The following is a 16,540-nucleotide window of genomic DNA, read 5'->3' on the forward strand; positions in this document are numbered from 1 at the left end:
GTTCAACCCTAACAGTCCTGGAGCCTATTATTTGAATTTTCTAAATAATAAATTACTTTTGGCTGGGCGTGGTGGCTCAAGCCTGTAATCCAAGTGCTCTGGGAGTCCAAGGCAGGAGGATTGCTCGAGGTCAGGAGTTCAAGACCAGCCTGGGCAAGAGTGAGACCCTGTCACTACTAACACAATAGAAGGAGACCCCGTCTCTACTAAAACAATAGAAGGAAATTAGCTGGACAACTAAAAATATATAGAAAAAATTAACCGGGCATAGTGGCACATGCCTGTAGTCCCAGCTACTCAGGAAGCTGAAACAGAAGGATTGCTTCAGCCCAGGAGTTTGAGGTTGCTGTGAGCTAGTCTGACGCCATGGGACTGTAGCCCAGGCAACAGAGCAAGACTGTCTCAAAAATAGATAGATAGATAGAGAGATAGAGAGAGAGAGACAGAGAGAGAGAGAGAGAGAGAGAGAGAGAGACAGACAGACAGACAGACAGACAGACAGACAGATAATCTTTTTTCCAACCTGCTCAAGTAAATTACTTTTCTAATATAAAATAATTCTATTTAAAATATTTAATATATTCATTAACATTGCCTTATACTTCAACTCCTCTAGTTAATAGACATTTGGGTTTATTGTATTCATTTGCATTTGGAATATTGGAAATGGCCTCTCCTAGGTTAGCTCTTGTTATTAGAAATTGCATTTCTGATTTATTCTAAGGTAACAGGTTTCTGTCCTTCCTGAGCTTGATGTAGAATTAAGAAGTGTTCTTTTAGAGGAGTCTGGAGACCTGGGTGGTGTTTTTAGCTTGATTATTACGTATCTTGTGACCTTAAGTAATTCAGTGCCTTTTGCATCCCGAGTTTCTTCATCTGATCTGCTATGGGATAGCTAAGGTTCTTTTTGGTTCTCTAAGTTTGACTTGATTCCAAATACGTTACTCATATTTTTCCTAAATATATGTGAGATTCTCTAATTTTGAAGTAGTAGTAGAAAAGATATTGTTAATTATATCAACAGAATGTGACCAAATATGGTAAGAGAGTTTTTAAAATCCTTTCTGAAGTAAAATCTAATTGTAAGTGTAAAACTTTTTATAGCCTTTGCTTTAAGAAATTATATATCTATGTACATATATATATATCAAGACCAAGTTAATCCCTTCTTTATAATATTTTGCTACATGAAAGAATTCTAGTACCATTGAAAATTACTTTGGAATTTCAAACATTTGGCATGATAATTGTTAGTTTTTTTAAAAAACTAAGGTTGCTTATGAAGTTATTTCACAATTTTTTTTTTTTTTTTTTTTGAGACAGAGTCTCACTTTGTTGCCCAGGCTAGAGTGAGTGCCATGGCGTCAGCCTAGCTCACAGCAGCCTCAAATTCCTGGGCTCAAGCAGTCCTGCTGCCTCAGCCTCCCAAGTAGCTGGGACTACAGGCATGCACCACCATGCCCAGCTAATTTTTTCTGTATATATTAGTTGGCCAATTAATTTATTTCTATTTTTAGTAGAGACGGGGGTCTCACTCTTGCTCAGGCTGGTTTCAAACTCCTGACTTTGAACGATCCACCTGCTTTGGCCTCCCAGAGTGCTAGGATTACAGGCATGAGCCACCGCACCCAGCCTATTTCACAAATTTTAAACTTAGATTTAGGTATTCTAGATTAAAGTCAGTTTTATTAATAGGAAAGTGGTTAGTCTGTTTTCTCTGATAGTTATATATGTATTTTGAAATATGGTCTCAAATTAGAAAAGAAAAAGTTCATGTACAATGCATAATGTAAATGTCATGCACAATAAGTTTTCTTTTAAAAGGGGTTTATGGCTGGGTGTGGTGGCTTGCACCTGTAATCCTAGCACTTTGAGGGGCCTAGGTGGGAGGAATTGCCTGAAGCCAATAGTTCAGGACCAGCCTGGGCCACACACAGTGAGACCTTGTCTCTACAGAAAGTTCTGAGAGTAATTATGATTATATTCATTGTCTTAATAGTTCACAAAGAGAACTTTGTTTATATCCTTTGTGTTACTTCTGAAAATCTACATAACCCAATTATTGTTTTATTCCATACCTCATTTATTTAAAACCAAGTCTGGAGCTTTATTTGATTGGGTCTTAATTGTTCGGTATGTCTGAACTTACAGAAGTTAAGGTTTTGTGCTTAGAAATGATCTTAAAGTCTTGGTATCATTAGTTCCTGTTTTGTAAGGCATAATTTCAGCCAAATATATACTTTGTGAAATGTTTACATGACTAACATAAAATTATTCTTATTGTCCGATAGTTTTAATATATAAAGCACTAATTTGTGTAAATTTCTTTTCTAGTATTATAATGACTATGGAGATATCATCAAAGAAACAATGAGTAAAACAAGGCAGATAGACAAAATTCAGTGTGCTAAGACCCTCATTCTCAGTCTGCAACAGGTAAGGCATTAAGAGTACCAGTTTTAGGTAACATAATTAACACTTAATAATTAGCAGAATAAGGTAGCATTTGGAACCAGGCAAAGGATGTATAAAAGTAGAAATATAAAATATTCAGCCTCACTGGTAGACAAAAAAGTGCAAATGAAATAGATCATTTTTTGCTTTCAGACTGTCAAGATTGGCAAAACCTATAAGCTGTCTAAGGTATGGAGGAAATAGATAAAGTAAGCAGTTTGGCAGTATTCGAAAACTTTTAATGTATGTCATGTCAGCAGTAGTTAACTTGCTTTGGTAGATTTCATGTGAATTTTACTTTTTTCTCCATATCCAGACTTTAGTGAGCATATATGAATTTTTTATAACTAAAACGCAACCATCGTTTTCATTTTGGCAGTGGAAAGGCAGGTTTAATTAAGTTAAATTATTTGCCTAGTGTGCTTTTGTCTTTGGAGACAAAATTTGCATGCAAAACATAATCCAGCCCATTACAATTTGATAAACTTTCTTGCTTTTTAGAAATGTAAGTATGAAAGTTCTTAATTTCATTTGCAAATCTGAATATTCCTTGTTAAAATTAATAAAATTTAAAAGTTTTTAAAGGTAGCATTTAAATATTTAATAACTTTTGCTATACAACAATTGCTAGCTTTAGAAAATATAAGAAATGGAACAAATACAAGTTATCCTTAATGTTTTCACTTAACAATAACCTTTTTATTTTTTAATAGCCTTCTTAGTCTTTTTTATGCCTATGTAAAATCTTAATTTTTATAGAAATTAAATTATATTGTATATTCTATTTTGCAAGTCTGCATTTTAATATTAATAAACCCTGAGTACATTCATGCTATTAAATAATGTCCTTAGCACTTTATTTTGTGATTAGCAGGGGCTTATTTTTTTCTATCTTCTTTATTAAGGTATAATTGACTAATGAAAATTGTATACAATGTGATGTTTTGATATATATGTATGTATTGTGAAATGACTAATTGAGCTAATTAAATTAACATATACATTAAAGATCATCTCTCAATTTTCAAATATATAATACAATACATAATTTTTTTTTTTTTGAGATAGGATCTCACTCTGTCACCTGGGCTAGAGTTCAGTAGTGTCATCATAACTCACTGCAACCTCAAATTCCTAGGCTTTAGCAATTCTCAGCCTCCCAGGTAGCTAGGACTACAGGCACATGCTACCCTGCCTGGCTAATTTTTCTATTTTTTGTAGAAACTGGGTCTTTCTATGTTGCTCAGACTGGGCTCAAACTCCCAACCTCTAGCAATCCTGTTTTTGGCCTCCCATAAGTGCTGAGGTTACAGGTGTGAACCACAGCACTCAGTCCATTATTCTTAACTATACTTACCATGTGTTATGATAGATCTCCAGAATTGATTCATCCTGTTCTACCCTGTTGTACCCTTTGGCCAACATCTCCTCTCCCCCACTCCCAGTGCCTGGCACCCACCATTCTCCTCTCTGTTTCTATGAGTTCATCATTTTTAAATTCTACATACAAGTGAAATCATACGGTAGTTTTCCTCCTTTGCCTGGCTTATTTCATATCATATAATGTTGTCCAGGTTCATCTGTGTTTTCCCAAGTGACGGGATTTCCTTCTTTATAAAGGCTGAATAATACACACACACCCGTTGCACACACACACAATGGAATAGCATTTTTTATCCATTTATTAGTTGATGGACACTTGGTTTGATATGATGTCCTAGCTATTTTGAGTGAAACTGGAATGAACACGAGAGTGCAGATATCTTTTAAACATACTGATTTCATTTTCTTTAGATATATACCCAAAATCTTCATCATTTTTTAAATTGACACATAATTGTATGTATTTATGGGGTACATAGTTATGTTTTGATACATACATACATATATATGTATATAATGTGTCATTATCAGATCAAGGTAATTAGAATAACTGTTATTTTTAGTGACTGTATAATACTCCAATTTATAGATGGACCATAATTTAACCAGATTCCTCTTGTTTATGTTGAGGTTTTCACAAATTTCATCATTATAGGTAGCACTACAATAAACATTTTTGTACTAATATTGTGCATAAATTTTGATACTTTGGAATAAAGTTCTATAATTAGAGCTGGTTAGTCAGAGAACATCAAAATTCTGAAGCTTTCTGTATGATGAAACTTCTTGATGTGAAGATTCATCACTTAAATGTAAATAATAAAGCATAGTTGCCTAATAATTTACTGGGTTTCCTTTTTATTTGTATTTTTATCTGCTGTTAATATCCAATTAATACCAGCAGAATAGGATTCTGCCCAAACTAACCTAACGAGTTTCTAATATCAATAATGACCTCTAATTTTAGTGTATGAAATGCTATAATTTTGGTCATTTGTATCGTTTTTTAAAATCCATGTACAGTGTCTCATTTATTGGACATCTATATTTTAAATAGAAAATATCATATTTTAAAAGATGTTAATCCATAGTTGTTAAAAAAAACTCTAACATGCTTTCTTTCTTCTCAAACAGCTTTTTAATGAAATGATACAGGAAAATGGCTATAATTTTGATAGATCATCTTCTACATTTAGTGGCATAAAAGAACTTGCTCGACGTTTTGCTTTAACTTTTGGACTCGATCAATTGAAAACAAGAGAAGCCATTGCCATGCTACACAAGTAATATTCAGATACTTTATTTTTAGTCATGAACTTTTTTTTTGGTATCTAGCCCTTTAATTTGAAATAACTAAATTAAATTTATGCTTTATTATTATTTATAAATATATAGATTTATAAATCTGTACCATATTTCCTTTCTTTACTTTATGAACCAGTTGCAGTGCTATCTCAATTTACAAATGAGTTGGGATTAAAATTCCCTTTATAAGAAAGTTTTTTTTTCACTGAAAACTGTATAAAGTCTTTATAAATTATATGAAGCAAAGCAGCATAAATTTATCAGGCATTACAAAATCTTTTTTTTAAATCACCTTTTGTCATAGTCTCACTGCTAGAGAAATCCTTCAGATTTGATTCCTTTGTCTCAAGTTTTCTCTTTCTGGTTCTATTCTCTATTTTGTAGACTTTCCCCTTGTTTTGAGCCACAACCTTCTTTCCATCTGCATGTTTTCTTCCCCGTATCACAATTGGAAATTGTTTGATTTTATATTGGGCATGTAATTCAATGATCAGTTACACTTTTTAAGTATGGGTACATTTAAGAGTTTTAACATAACCAATGTTTGTATATTAAAACCCTTTATCTCTTAATTGTGGGTTAAGGAACCTTGCCTTTAGGAAAATCAAAAGGCTTGAACTCTCCTTCATTGAAAGCTTTCTGTTTTTTGTTTCTCTTACCCCCTTGATTACTTAGTTTATAAAAGTATTAAATGTCTGTTTCCCTGAAGAAAATTTTCTGCTCTTAAGTTTGCCCATACCACCTGTAGCATTAATTCACTCTCTCTGGTAACCTTATTCTAAAACTTCCTAATTATTATTATTTTTTTTTTTTGAGACAGAGTCTTACTCTGTTGCCTGGGCTAGAGTGCCGTGGCATCAGCCTAGCTCACAGCAACCTCAAACTCCTGGGCTCAAGCCGTCCTCCTGCCTCAGCCTCCCGAGTAGCTGGGACTACAGGCATGCGCCACCCTGCCTGGCTATTTTTTTCTATATATTTTTAGTTGGCCAATTAATTTCTTTCTATTTTTAGTGGAGACGGGGTCTCACTCTTGCTCAGGCCGTTCTCGAACTCCTGAACTCAAACGATCCTCCCGCCTTGGCCTCCTAGAGTGCTAAGATTATAGGCGTGAGCCACCATGCTCAGCCTCGAATTCATTTTTATAAATTGGATAGCATTTTTAGGTAATATTTAAGGACCACACATCTAGTAATTATTTTGAGTAGTAAGACATCATTTTCTTCATGTAATAGCCTTCTTTCTTTCCTCCTCAATTCCATTTGAATTGTTTTGTACCCAGTTACATTTTTATAGAGTATAATGTTTAGTTGTTTTCTTGATTAATAAAGGTATTTATTGCCACATAAGTATAGTTAAAATGGGCCCCGAGTGAAGTTTAACTTTAAAACTTTACTCTTAATTGAGTCATTATAAATAGTCATTCCTTTATGTCTTGAAAAGTACAGATAATGTATTTATCATTATGTGAAAAAATTTTGGTATTTTCTGTGGAAAAAAGTACGAGTAAATAATGTGGATATACCAAGCTGAAGGCAAGCTGGTGCGTGTGTGTGATTTTGTTTTAAAGAAATAACAGTGACATAAAATGTAAATGTATTCGCTCATGCTTACACTTACAGCCTCCTTATTCTCTATCCCTCAAATTAAAAGCATCTCAAAGGAAGTAGAGAGTGAAATTTCTTTTCTAAGTTATTAAATGTTTTATTATACTTTCTCAAATATTTATTTCAGTAATTTTTTCTTTGCAGAGATGGCATAGAATTTGCTTTTAAAGAGCCTAATCCACAAGGGGAGAGCCATCCACCTTTAAATTTGGCATTTCTTGATATTCTGAGTGAATTTTCTTCTAAACTACTCCGACAAGACAAAAGAACAGTGTATGTATTTGCTAGAGATGTTCTACTTAATTTCATTTTATAATTCTTTTTTTTTTCTTTTTTTTTAGACTGATTGGGTCTGTAGAAGCATTTTATAATTCTTAAAAGCAATTGTTATACTTGGATTCCTCCCCTTTACATGCAGGGATTAGAATTGTAGGATTGCATTAATGCAGGAAAAACTTTATACTTCAACAACTTTATAAATTAAGGATTATAACTATATGCATAATACTCCATTTTAATATTGTAAATTCTCTTCCCAGTATAGTTGTGTCTTTTGAGGTGTAACTTGAATGTTTTACATCTTCTTCTTCCTTCCCTTTCCCTTTCGTCTCGCTCTGTTGTCCTAGGTAGAGTACAGTGGCGTCATCATAGCTCACTGCAACCTCAAACTCCTGGGCTCAACCTATTCTCCTGCCTCAGCCTCTCAAGTAGCTGGGCCTACAGGGGCACGCCATGACGCCCGGCTAAATTTTTTTCTTTTCTTTAAGTAGAGATGGAATGTCACTCTTGCTTAGCCTGGTCTTGAACTCCTGAGCTCAAGCAATCATCCTGCCTCGGCCTCCCAGAGTATTAGGATTACAGACATGAGCTACTGTGCCCGGCCTTTCTTTTCTTTTCTTTTTTCTTTTTTTATTTAAGATATGGGACCTTGCTATGTTGCCTAGGCTGACCCCAGACCTCCAGGCTCAAGTGATTCTCCTGCTTCAGCCTCCCGAGTCCCTGAGACTACAGGCATGCACCATTTTGTATGCAGCTGCTTTATGTATTCTTATTTGCATTCTTGCCTTAACCCATCTAGGGAGGGATCATTTAAAAGACAATAATATCAGGGATCCATCAGGAGCATCCTAGTTAGTCTGGGTGTTGAGCCATGGATACACTGGAAAGTGGAAGTCCATATATTATCTTTTTACTTTACTATTCCTGTCCTCAATAGATGATTTAAACAGGGCACTTCTCTGGTTTACTTTCCTCGTATGGTGACTTAAGAGAGCCCAGAAAATGGATTTAAATTCTCAAAATCTTTTTTCTACCTTTCCCCTTTGCTTTGAGGTATAAAAAGGCAGAAGAATATGAATACCCCATAGTATAGATAATCTCTTCTGAAAACCCACCAGTATTTTATTTATTTAAAGACTGCATAGATTTTATATGAAAGTCTAAAGCAGACAAAACTATGGTGGTAGAAATCACAGTAGTGGTTACTTGTAGGGTTGGAGAGATTGGGAATACAGGGTACTTTCTGGAGTCACGGGAATGTTCTGTATCTTAATACACATGTGTGTTACACACATGGATTTACTTGTAAAACTGATCCAACTGTACTCAATTTCTGCATATTATGTATAAATTTAATGCAGTTAAAAAGCGCATAGACAGTATTAATCAGAGAAAAAAATAAAAACAATGAAATACCATTTCTCACCGAGCAGATTAGTAAAAATTAAGAAGTCTAATACTATCAAACGTATACAAGGATGTGGACCAGTAAAGCCTGTTATACATTGCTAATGACAGCGTAAATTGGTATAAGACCACTTTGTGGAGCAATTTGACAATGCCTCATGATCCAGTAATTTCACTCACAAGTAGATACACTACAGAAACTCTTGAACACATGCATGAGGAGAATCATAAAATAATGTTGACTTTTTGATTGTCTGAATAAGGAAAATCTCAAAACAGCCTAAACATCTATCAACTAGAAATGGATCAATAGATTGATATATAAAAAAATAGATTGATATATGATGGAATACCACACAGCAGTCCAAATGGTTTTAAAAACATAATGTTGAGTACAAATAACGAAGTACAAAACTATGCTATGGTGCTTATAGACAACTGTCTATTAAAATATAATAAATAATGCATGGGGATGATAAATAGCAAATTCAGGTTAGTGGTAACCTCTTAGACAAGGAGGAGGAGAAATGGGAATAGCTCGAGGGAGGGCTACTTACCTGTGATGTTCTGTTTAGGTATGCGGTGAGTACATAGTTGTAAATCTCTCTGCCAGTGAGTATATTTTGGTTCAAGCTCTCTTATTGTAGACATTTTTTGGAGTTCATGGGCCACGCTTGGAGGAGTACTGTTCTATGTATGACTGAAGTACATTATAATTAGAAAGTCATATGGAACAGCTAACACAAAGCAGTATGTTTTGTAATTGGTGTCTCCTGTTCTCTCTCTTTTTTTTTTTTTTTTTTGAGACAGAGTCTCGCTTTTGTTGCCCAGGCTAGAGTGAGTGCCATGGCGTCAGCCTAGCTCACAGCAACCTCAAACTCCTGGCTCAAGCAATCCTCCTGCCTCAGCCTCCCAAGTAGCTGGGACTACAGGCATTCGCCACCATGCCCGGCTAATTTTTTGTATATATATTAGTTGGCCAATTAATTTCTTTCTATTTATAGTAGAGACGGGGTCTCGCTCTTGCTCAGGCTGGTTTTGAACTCCTGACCTCGAGCAATCCGCCCGCCTCGGCCTCCCAGAGAGCTAGGATTACAGGCGTGAGCCACCGCGCCCGGCTCCTGTTCTCTTTAATGCTGTTCAGAACTGGTAAATCTGAATTTATTGGAATGCATCGTGATGACAGCAGATATTTGAATTGCACTTTACAGTTAGTTGACAAATAATTGTCTTTATTATTTCAAAGCATAATTTAGCCTTATTGAACTCTAATGTGAGAGCCTAGGACTAGAATCATGGTTATGCTGCTTAGTTTATTATTGTGGGCCCATTAATTCTTAAGTTTTTATCTTTTCTCTCCTTGTCTATAAAATGGGGAGAACAATTCCCTCACTGAATTATAAGAATAGTTAACCTGAGAGAAAAATACCTAGCACATAGTAGACACATGAATGTTAGTTAAATTTTTATTACAGAATTACATACAAGCCTTGTGGGAAATGGTTTAAGGCAGCTTCTCTCAGATCTCCTGACAAGATGTCTGTCATATTAAAAACTCCTTTCTTCCTTGGCAATTCTTGTGTCAGTAATTGGATCTTTTGCTCTTTGTGTGATGAGCAACTAGACCTAGACTGAAACCCCCTAGTGGTTTCAACAACAATTTGGCTAGATCAAGTTGTATCTAGACAACAAAATTGATTTGTCTAAAAATTCCTTGTTCAAAATGTGGGTATTTTACATGGTAAAATTAATTGAGTCAATAGTACAAAGCTCCTATTAAAATATTAAAAAACATTAGATCTAATAGCTTAGATGTTTTACACTAGACTTGGAATCAGAGACACCACAAATATTGAATTTTTCCAATAACTCTCTTGAAATAAAAAAATAACAGTGATAAAAAAGCCTTGTGATACTTGGAACCATGGGTGGATTTATTGTTTCCATCAGGCTGATACTTTCTTGCTGGTAGGGATCATATCTGATTCATCTATTCCTGGTGCCTGGAACATAGTAGGTACTCAACAAACGTTTATCTGAAATGCTCTGAATTATTTCATACAATGTGAGAGTCTTGGTAGAGACAAAATTGCTCATCAGTGTTCTGATGAGTCTGAGATTGAGTAGTGAAATAATATGCCCATGCTCACACAACTAGGGGTTAGTAGAATTGGCAGTTTTCTGTATCAAAGCTAAGAGTTTCTACTTCTTTTAAAGGTATGTTTACTTGGAAAAGTTCATGACCTTTCAGATGTCACTCCGAAGAGAAGATGTGTGGCTTCCTCTGATGTCTTACCGAAATTCTTTGCTAGCTGGTGGTGATGATGATACCATGTCAGTAATTAGTGGAATCAGCAGTCGGGGGTCAACTGTACGGAGTAAAAAATCAAAACCATCTACAGGAAAACGGAAAGTGGTTGAGGGCATGCAGCTTGCACTCCGTAAGGATATAGTTTATTCTCATTGTATTTATCCATAATGTCTATCAACTGAATTGTCGTGAAGGTTCACCTTATTTTTTATTTGAGATATGTGTTGCTCAGTAATAGTGTACATAATGTGTCAGTTATGTGTAAATGTGCTGTTTTAAGCGTTTTACATACGTAAACTCAATTCTCACAGCTCTTGGAGTATATCCTCATTTTTCAGATGAGAAAACTTAGCACAGAGAGGTTAAGTAACTTACCAAATTTCACACAAGTATTAAGTAGATGAGTCAGGCAGTTTCACTCTAAACCACCTGCATTTTTAATCACTATTCTATACTGTATGCATAGGGAAGTGGACTCAGTATTATAGAGTTAGTTATTACCCAAGAGATTAGATCATCTAGTTTAAGTGGAACAACAGATTCAGAGAGGTTGCAACTTCTGAATTTCCACGAAGAGGCCATTAATCATGAAGAACTTGATAGAAATAGAAAGTGCTATCTATCATACCGTGTTTCCCTGAAAATAAGATAGGGTCTTCTATTTATTGTTCCTCAAGAAGACACCCTAGGGCTTATTTTCAGGGGATATGTTATTTTTCCCCTCAAAGTCTCAGCTTGCAGCACGCACAGGATGGCCAGGACCTGACAGGGGGAGCCGACCTTGTTCGTGGGACTGCCCGTACCTTTCCAGTCACCTCTGGGATAGTAGCTGTCGTGATGGGACAGATGAGAAGGGCTGCTCGTCTTCTTTACCACTCCGTGATGAAACACATGGGTTGTGCAGATAAGCTGCATAAATACGCCCATCACTAGATCTTATTTTCAGGGTAGGGCTTATATTACTCAGATGCTTAGAAATCCTGCTAGGGCTTATTTTATGGGTAGGTCTTATTTTCGGGGATACACGGTAGTAGAGGTAGCAGTGCATTATGATGCTTAAAGCTCTTGAGCTCCTAACACTTCAGAGTTGGTTCAAAATGGGACTGGGGACTTTTTTTCTTTCCTTAGGGACCTTTAAACATATTAGCATAGTTGTTAAAATTTGTTCCAGTTTTTCTTTCTTTTTTTTTTTTTTGACAGAGTCTTGCTTTGTTGCCCAGGCTAGAGTGAGTGCCATGGCGTCAGCCTACCTCACAGCAACCTCAAACTCCTGGGCTCAAGCAATCCTACTGCCTCAGCCTCCTGAGTAGCTGGGACTACAGGCATGCGCCACCATGCCTGGCTAATTTTTTCTATATGTATTAGTTGGTCAATTAATTTATTTCTATTTATGGTAGAGTCAGGGTCTCGCTCTTGCTCAGGCCTGACCTCGAGCAATCCGCCCACCTCAGCCTCCCAGAGTGCTAGGATTATAGGCGTGAGCCACCTCGCCCGGCCTAGTTTTTATTTCTGAATAACAAACTACTTATAAACTTAGGACATAGCCAGGACCATGGGTGTCTGATGCCTTATCTAGGAAGACACAAAGGCTGGTTGCAGGAATCATGTGGAAGCATCTTCTCTTACGTATCTGATGGTGGCTGTCAGTTGGGACCTCAGCTATATTCTCCCAGAACACCTGCATCTGACCTCTCCATCTCAGTATATTGCTGAGCTCTAAGAGCAAGTGTTCCAAGAGACAAGAAGTAGATGCTACCAGTTTCTTAGGCCAGGGCCCAGAAATTGGCATAGCATAACTTCTGCCATATTCTATTGGCCAAGCACTCACAGAGATTCTGGGGAAGGGGACATAAACCCCCACTTCTTATGTGAGAGGTGTCAAAGAATTTGGGGGCCATATTTAAGTTGCCACATAACCTATCAGCTATTTTTTATCACCAGGTGTATAGTGTTTAATACTTGACTGTCCCATGGATTAATGGTTTTAGTATTTTTGTCCAGTACTATAAAGGCATAACCTTATACTTCTAACTTGTACAATTTTAGACTTGATTGTTATATGGTCCCAACATCATGGTTGGTGAGGAAATCTCTTTTACAGTATCCCTGGCCAGTTAAAATAGTTAGGACTGATGGTTTATAAGAAGTTAAAATAAAATTTTCTTTTTAAACATAGAAAACATTATCAAATTGCATATCACTGTAAATTTTAAAAGGTTTTTCTTATCTGAATCAGTACTTAATAGTTAGAGATTTGTGCTGCGCCATCAAATCTTTTTTCTTAGACCTCATGGGACACACACGAATTGGTATTTATATAACATCTTACAAATATTAATAGATTATCAAACCAGGTACTTCACTTTTTAAAGAAAGAGTCCATGCTCTCTTTTTTCAGGTTTTTTGAAAGCCATAGAAATTGAGGCATTAATAAATTAGAAGAAGGAAGGATAAATACTGATAGGTTGGCCAGGTCAGTGCAATTTTGAACACAGTATTGGAGCCTGAATATAGTGGACCATAAAGGTTAATGTAATTATATTGCAAAATATGGAATTTATGTCAAATCCATCTATTACTAGGGTATTAGCTATTGCCACATTTCTTTCCACTCTTGCCTTAAAAACTTATGTATTATGTACACATATATAATCTTCTGATAAAATAGTTTTCTTCCAAACTCAAAGTCAATCACCAAGTGCTATCAGCGTTACCTCCCAACTCAGTGATTTTTAAAATTACTGTTAATTCACTAACACTTGTATGCAAGTTTGACTTTTATTAATCATGGTAAGATCTATAGACATTTGGGGGAAAAGTAGCTTTTGCAGGTGAAACCTGTGTGGTTTTTTTTTTTTTTTATTCCAGTGCTTAATGTACACATGGATTTATGCCCCCACCCCCCGCAATTGCTTATTATGACCTGCTAAGCAGTCTGCATCCTATAGATTGGGAACCAATCTCCTATTGGTTTCCATCCCTTTTATCATGTCTTGCTCACTTGAGCAATACAGTTAGCCTCTTAACTGGCCTATTTGCTTACCAGTCTTCCTGTTATCAAGTCCGCCCTCCACACTGCCACCGCCCTGACTAAAACATGTAATTCACCAAATTGTTTCCTTTCCTTAAAACTTTCAGCGGCAGTTCCTTGTCATCTTAGCTGGCACAGCTTACAAGACTTTGCACAAATTGATTCCCCCTTCTTTATCCAGCCATTGTCTTTTGCCACTCTTTCAATCTTTATACCCCCAAAGTAGCAAACTATTAGTTTGAATCATATGAAATTGCCCTTTTTGTAGGTCAGATATCAGCAGATTAATAGGGTTCAGTCATTGTTATTTCATGCCTCAGTGCTCTTGCTTATGTTTTTCTCCCTGCTTAGAAAAGCCTTCACAGCCCACTCAATACTAACTCTACTTAGAAGTTGCTTCCTAGTAGCTGGCTCTGACGCTTCTCACAGCTGCTCCTATTCCCCGTGTTTCCCTCTCTCCTAGCACTTACCATACTGTATTATAATTGCCTAGTGGTTCTTTGTCCACAGCTAGATTATAAACAGCAGGCGGCGACTGCGCCTTCTGTATCTTCATGTGCCTGTTTTCCTAGCACTAGCATGTTGAAAGCAATAGATGGTTGTATTAGACATCTGATTAGTCACAATTAGTAAGTGGACTTAATTCCTATTAACTTTCTTTTTCAGCTGAAGAAAGCAGTAGTAGTGACAGTATGTGGTTAAGCAGAGAACAAACACTGCACACCCCTGTTATGATGCAGACACCACAACTCACCTCCACTATTATGAGAGAGCCCAAAAGATTACGGCCTGAGGATAGCTTCATGAGTGTCTATCCAATGCAGACTGAACATCATCAACCTCCTCTTGATTATAAGTAAGTACACTTGATCATTTTCTGTACTATAACTTTATTAATTACATAGAAAAAAGTTAAGTTAAAAGAAGAATAAAATTCTCCTTGAAGCACGCAGGTAACATGGATGTTAGCTCAAAGACAACAAGAGGAAGCAAGGCAACAGCAGGAGAGAGCAGCAATGAGCTATGTTAAACTGCGAACTAATCTTCAGCATGCCATGTAAGTGAGAGTGCCTTATTGTCTGAGTCTAGGAAGTTCACTAATTCATTTTAACATATTTTAATGTGTGCCTTATCTAAAAATTTCAGCAAACTCTCTAGAGTAATTTAAGCTGAAATAATCAAGGAATTAAAAATTGGTCTTTCCAACAGGAAACAAAAAAAACATTTTAAGTTAATATTAACTAGTTAGCCAAAGGACCAATCTTAGGTTGATCTGTTGGAAAAGTTTAAATATGAATCCTTGTTTATTTTGGTACACAGAATTAAAACTATAGTTCTGTTACAACTTAATTGATTTTCCTACCTTAGTTCAGGCCCTCATCTTTTACCTGAACTATTGTATTAGCTTTCTAACTGGTTTTCTTCCCTCAAATCTCCCATTTATCCTCTCACCAAACCCCTCCCTTTACACTCCCCCACCGCTCCATCATTCACACTGCCATCAGGAATTATTATTCTAGAATAGAAATCTTACCATGTAACTCTTAACTTAAAACCTTTCCATGGCTCCCCATTTCCTGCTGGATAAAGTCCAAACCCCTTAGCTCATGGCATGCAAAGATCTTTCAAAATATGGCCCCTGCCTACATTTTAGTATCATTTCCCATTCCCTGGCAACTGGTAAAGTCATCGTAAAAGAACAAGCTCAAGTGTCACCTTAAGTGAAGCTTCGGTCATCTATGCTCCCATAACACTATGTATATTCATATTTCTTATAGCATTTACCATGTTGTATTGTAATTATTTGTTTATGAGTTTGTCCCTTTGTCTAGACTGTGAGCTCCTCAAGGGCAGGGACCACATTCATTGCCTGTCAGTGCTTGGCACATAAAAGGTGCTAGGTGAATGTTCATTGAATGAATAAATGTTCAATGCTAAAAAAAATTGTTTACCTTTTAAGTACTTCGTTTTTACCAGATTCTGTATGAGAACTTAATAAATCTTTCTGAAATCTTCATTAGCTTTGGCTCTAAAAGAAATGGCAGACAAGCAGTCTTTAGATAATGTTTTTCATGTCTTGATTGGTATTCAGGTTAAAGTGTGATGAATCTGATTAAGTTTTTTAGTTTGAAAGCATTGTACTTGGAACATAATGTGGTATATATTTAAAACTGGGAGGTAGTAAATGTTACCCTCTTTTTTTAATTTATATTTTGTTCTGTTTTGTTGATTTTTAAATAAGGATTTCACTTTTCTTAAGAAATTATCACTTACCACATTGATGGTAGCCTACATAAATTCACTTTAGTTATTTCCATAGTGCTCTTAAGAACCTCTAGAGACAAAAAGTATACCCTATTACATGTATAGATACTGATTCTAACTTGGTTAATATGGTCATCATTTATATTATCACTTGGTTCTATCCCCTTTTCTCTGTTTCTGTGGCCACACTCCCCTAATGTATGTTCTTATTTAATGCTGGATTCTACAACTAATTTCTTAGCTTTCAACCAGTCACTAGTCCAGATATTCCAGAATTCTGCCATGTAGTCGTTTGATCTATATATCTTCCCTGAAAACTTTGTAGTAGTTCCCAAGATCCTATATAGAATCTCATCACTCAGTAGCATTTATCATATCATTATTCTTTTGTTTGCAATTTGTTTCAATTCCCAATTATAGATAATCTCCCCCAGGCAACTACAAGGGATTATCTCAGTTAAATAACTATTACCACAGGATTATTTTTTGGTGGTGGTTGTG

General features: G+C 35.9%; 1 protein-coding gene across 8 annotated transcripts in view; it reads left to right on the top strand.

Moving 5' to 3' along the window:
- STAG2 (STAG2 cohesin complex component) overlaps positions 1-16,540 on the top strand; it is a 139,469-nt gene that overhangs the window by 112,844 nt on the left and 10,085 nt on the right. For 7 of the 8 annotated variants that reach the window (XM_075999193.1, XM_075999189.1, XM_075999192.1 and 4 more), the window contains 6 exons: positions 2,335-2,436; positions 4,972-5,120; positions 6,891-7,019; positions 10,650-10,873; positions 14,441-14,630; positions 14,721-14,831. In XM_075999193.1, the coding sequence (XP_075855308.1) occupies positions 2,335-2,436; positions 4,972-5,120; positions 6,891-7,019; positions 10,650-10,873; positions 14,441-14,630; positions 14,721-14,831 (905 nt within the window). The remainder of the gene's footprint in view (positions 1-2,334; positions 2,437-4,971; positions 5,121-6,890; positions 7,020-10,649; positions 10,874-14,440; positions 14,631-14,720; positions 14,832-16,540) is intronic. The other variant, XM_075999196.1, reaches the window with a different exon arrangement.

The sequence above is a fragment of the Microcebus murinus genome, chromosome X (assembly GCF_040939455.1).
Source record: "Microcebus murinus isolate Inina chromosome X, M.murinus_Inina_mat1.0, whole genome shotgun sequence".
In the NCBI taxonomy this organism is placed as follows: domain Eukaryota; kingdom Metazoa; phylum Chordata; class Mammalia; order Primates; family Cheirogaleidae; genus Microcebus; species Microcebus murinus.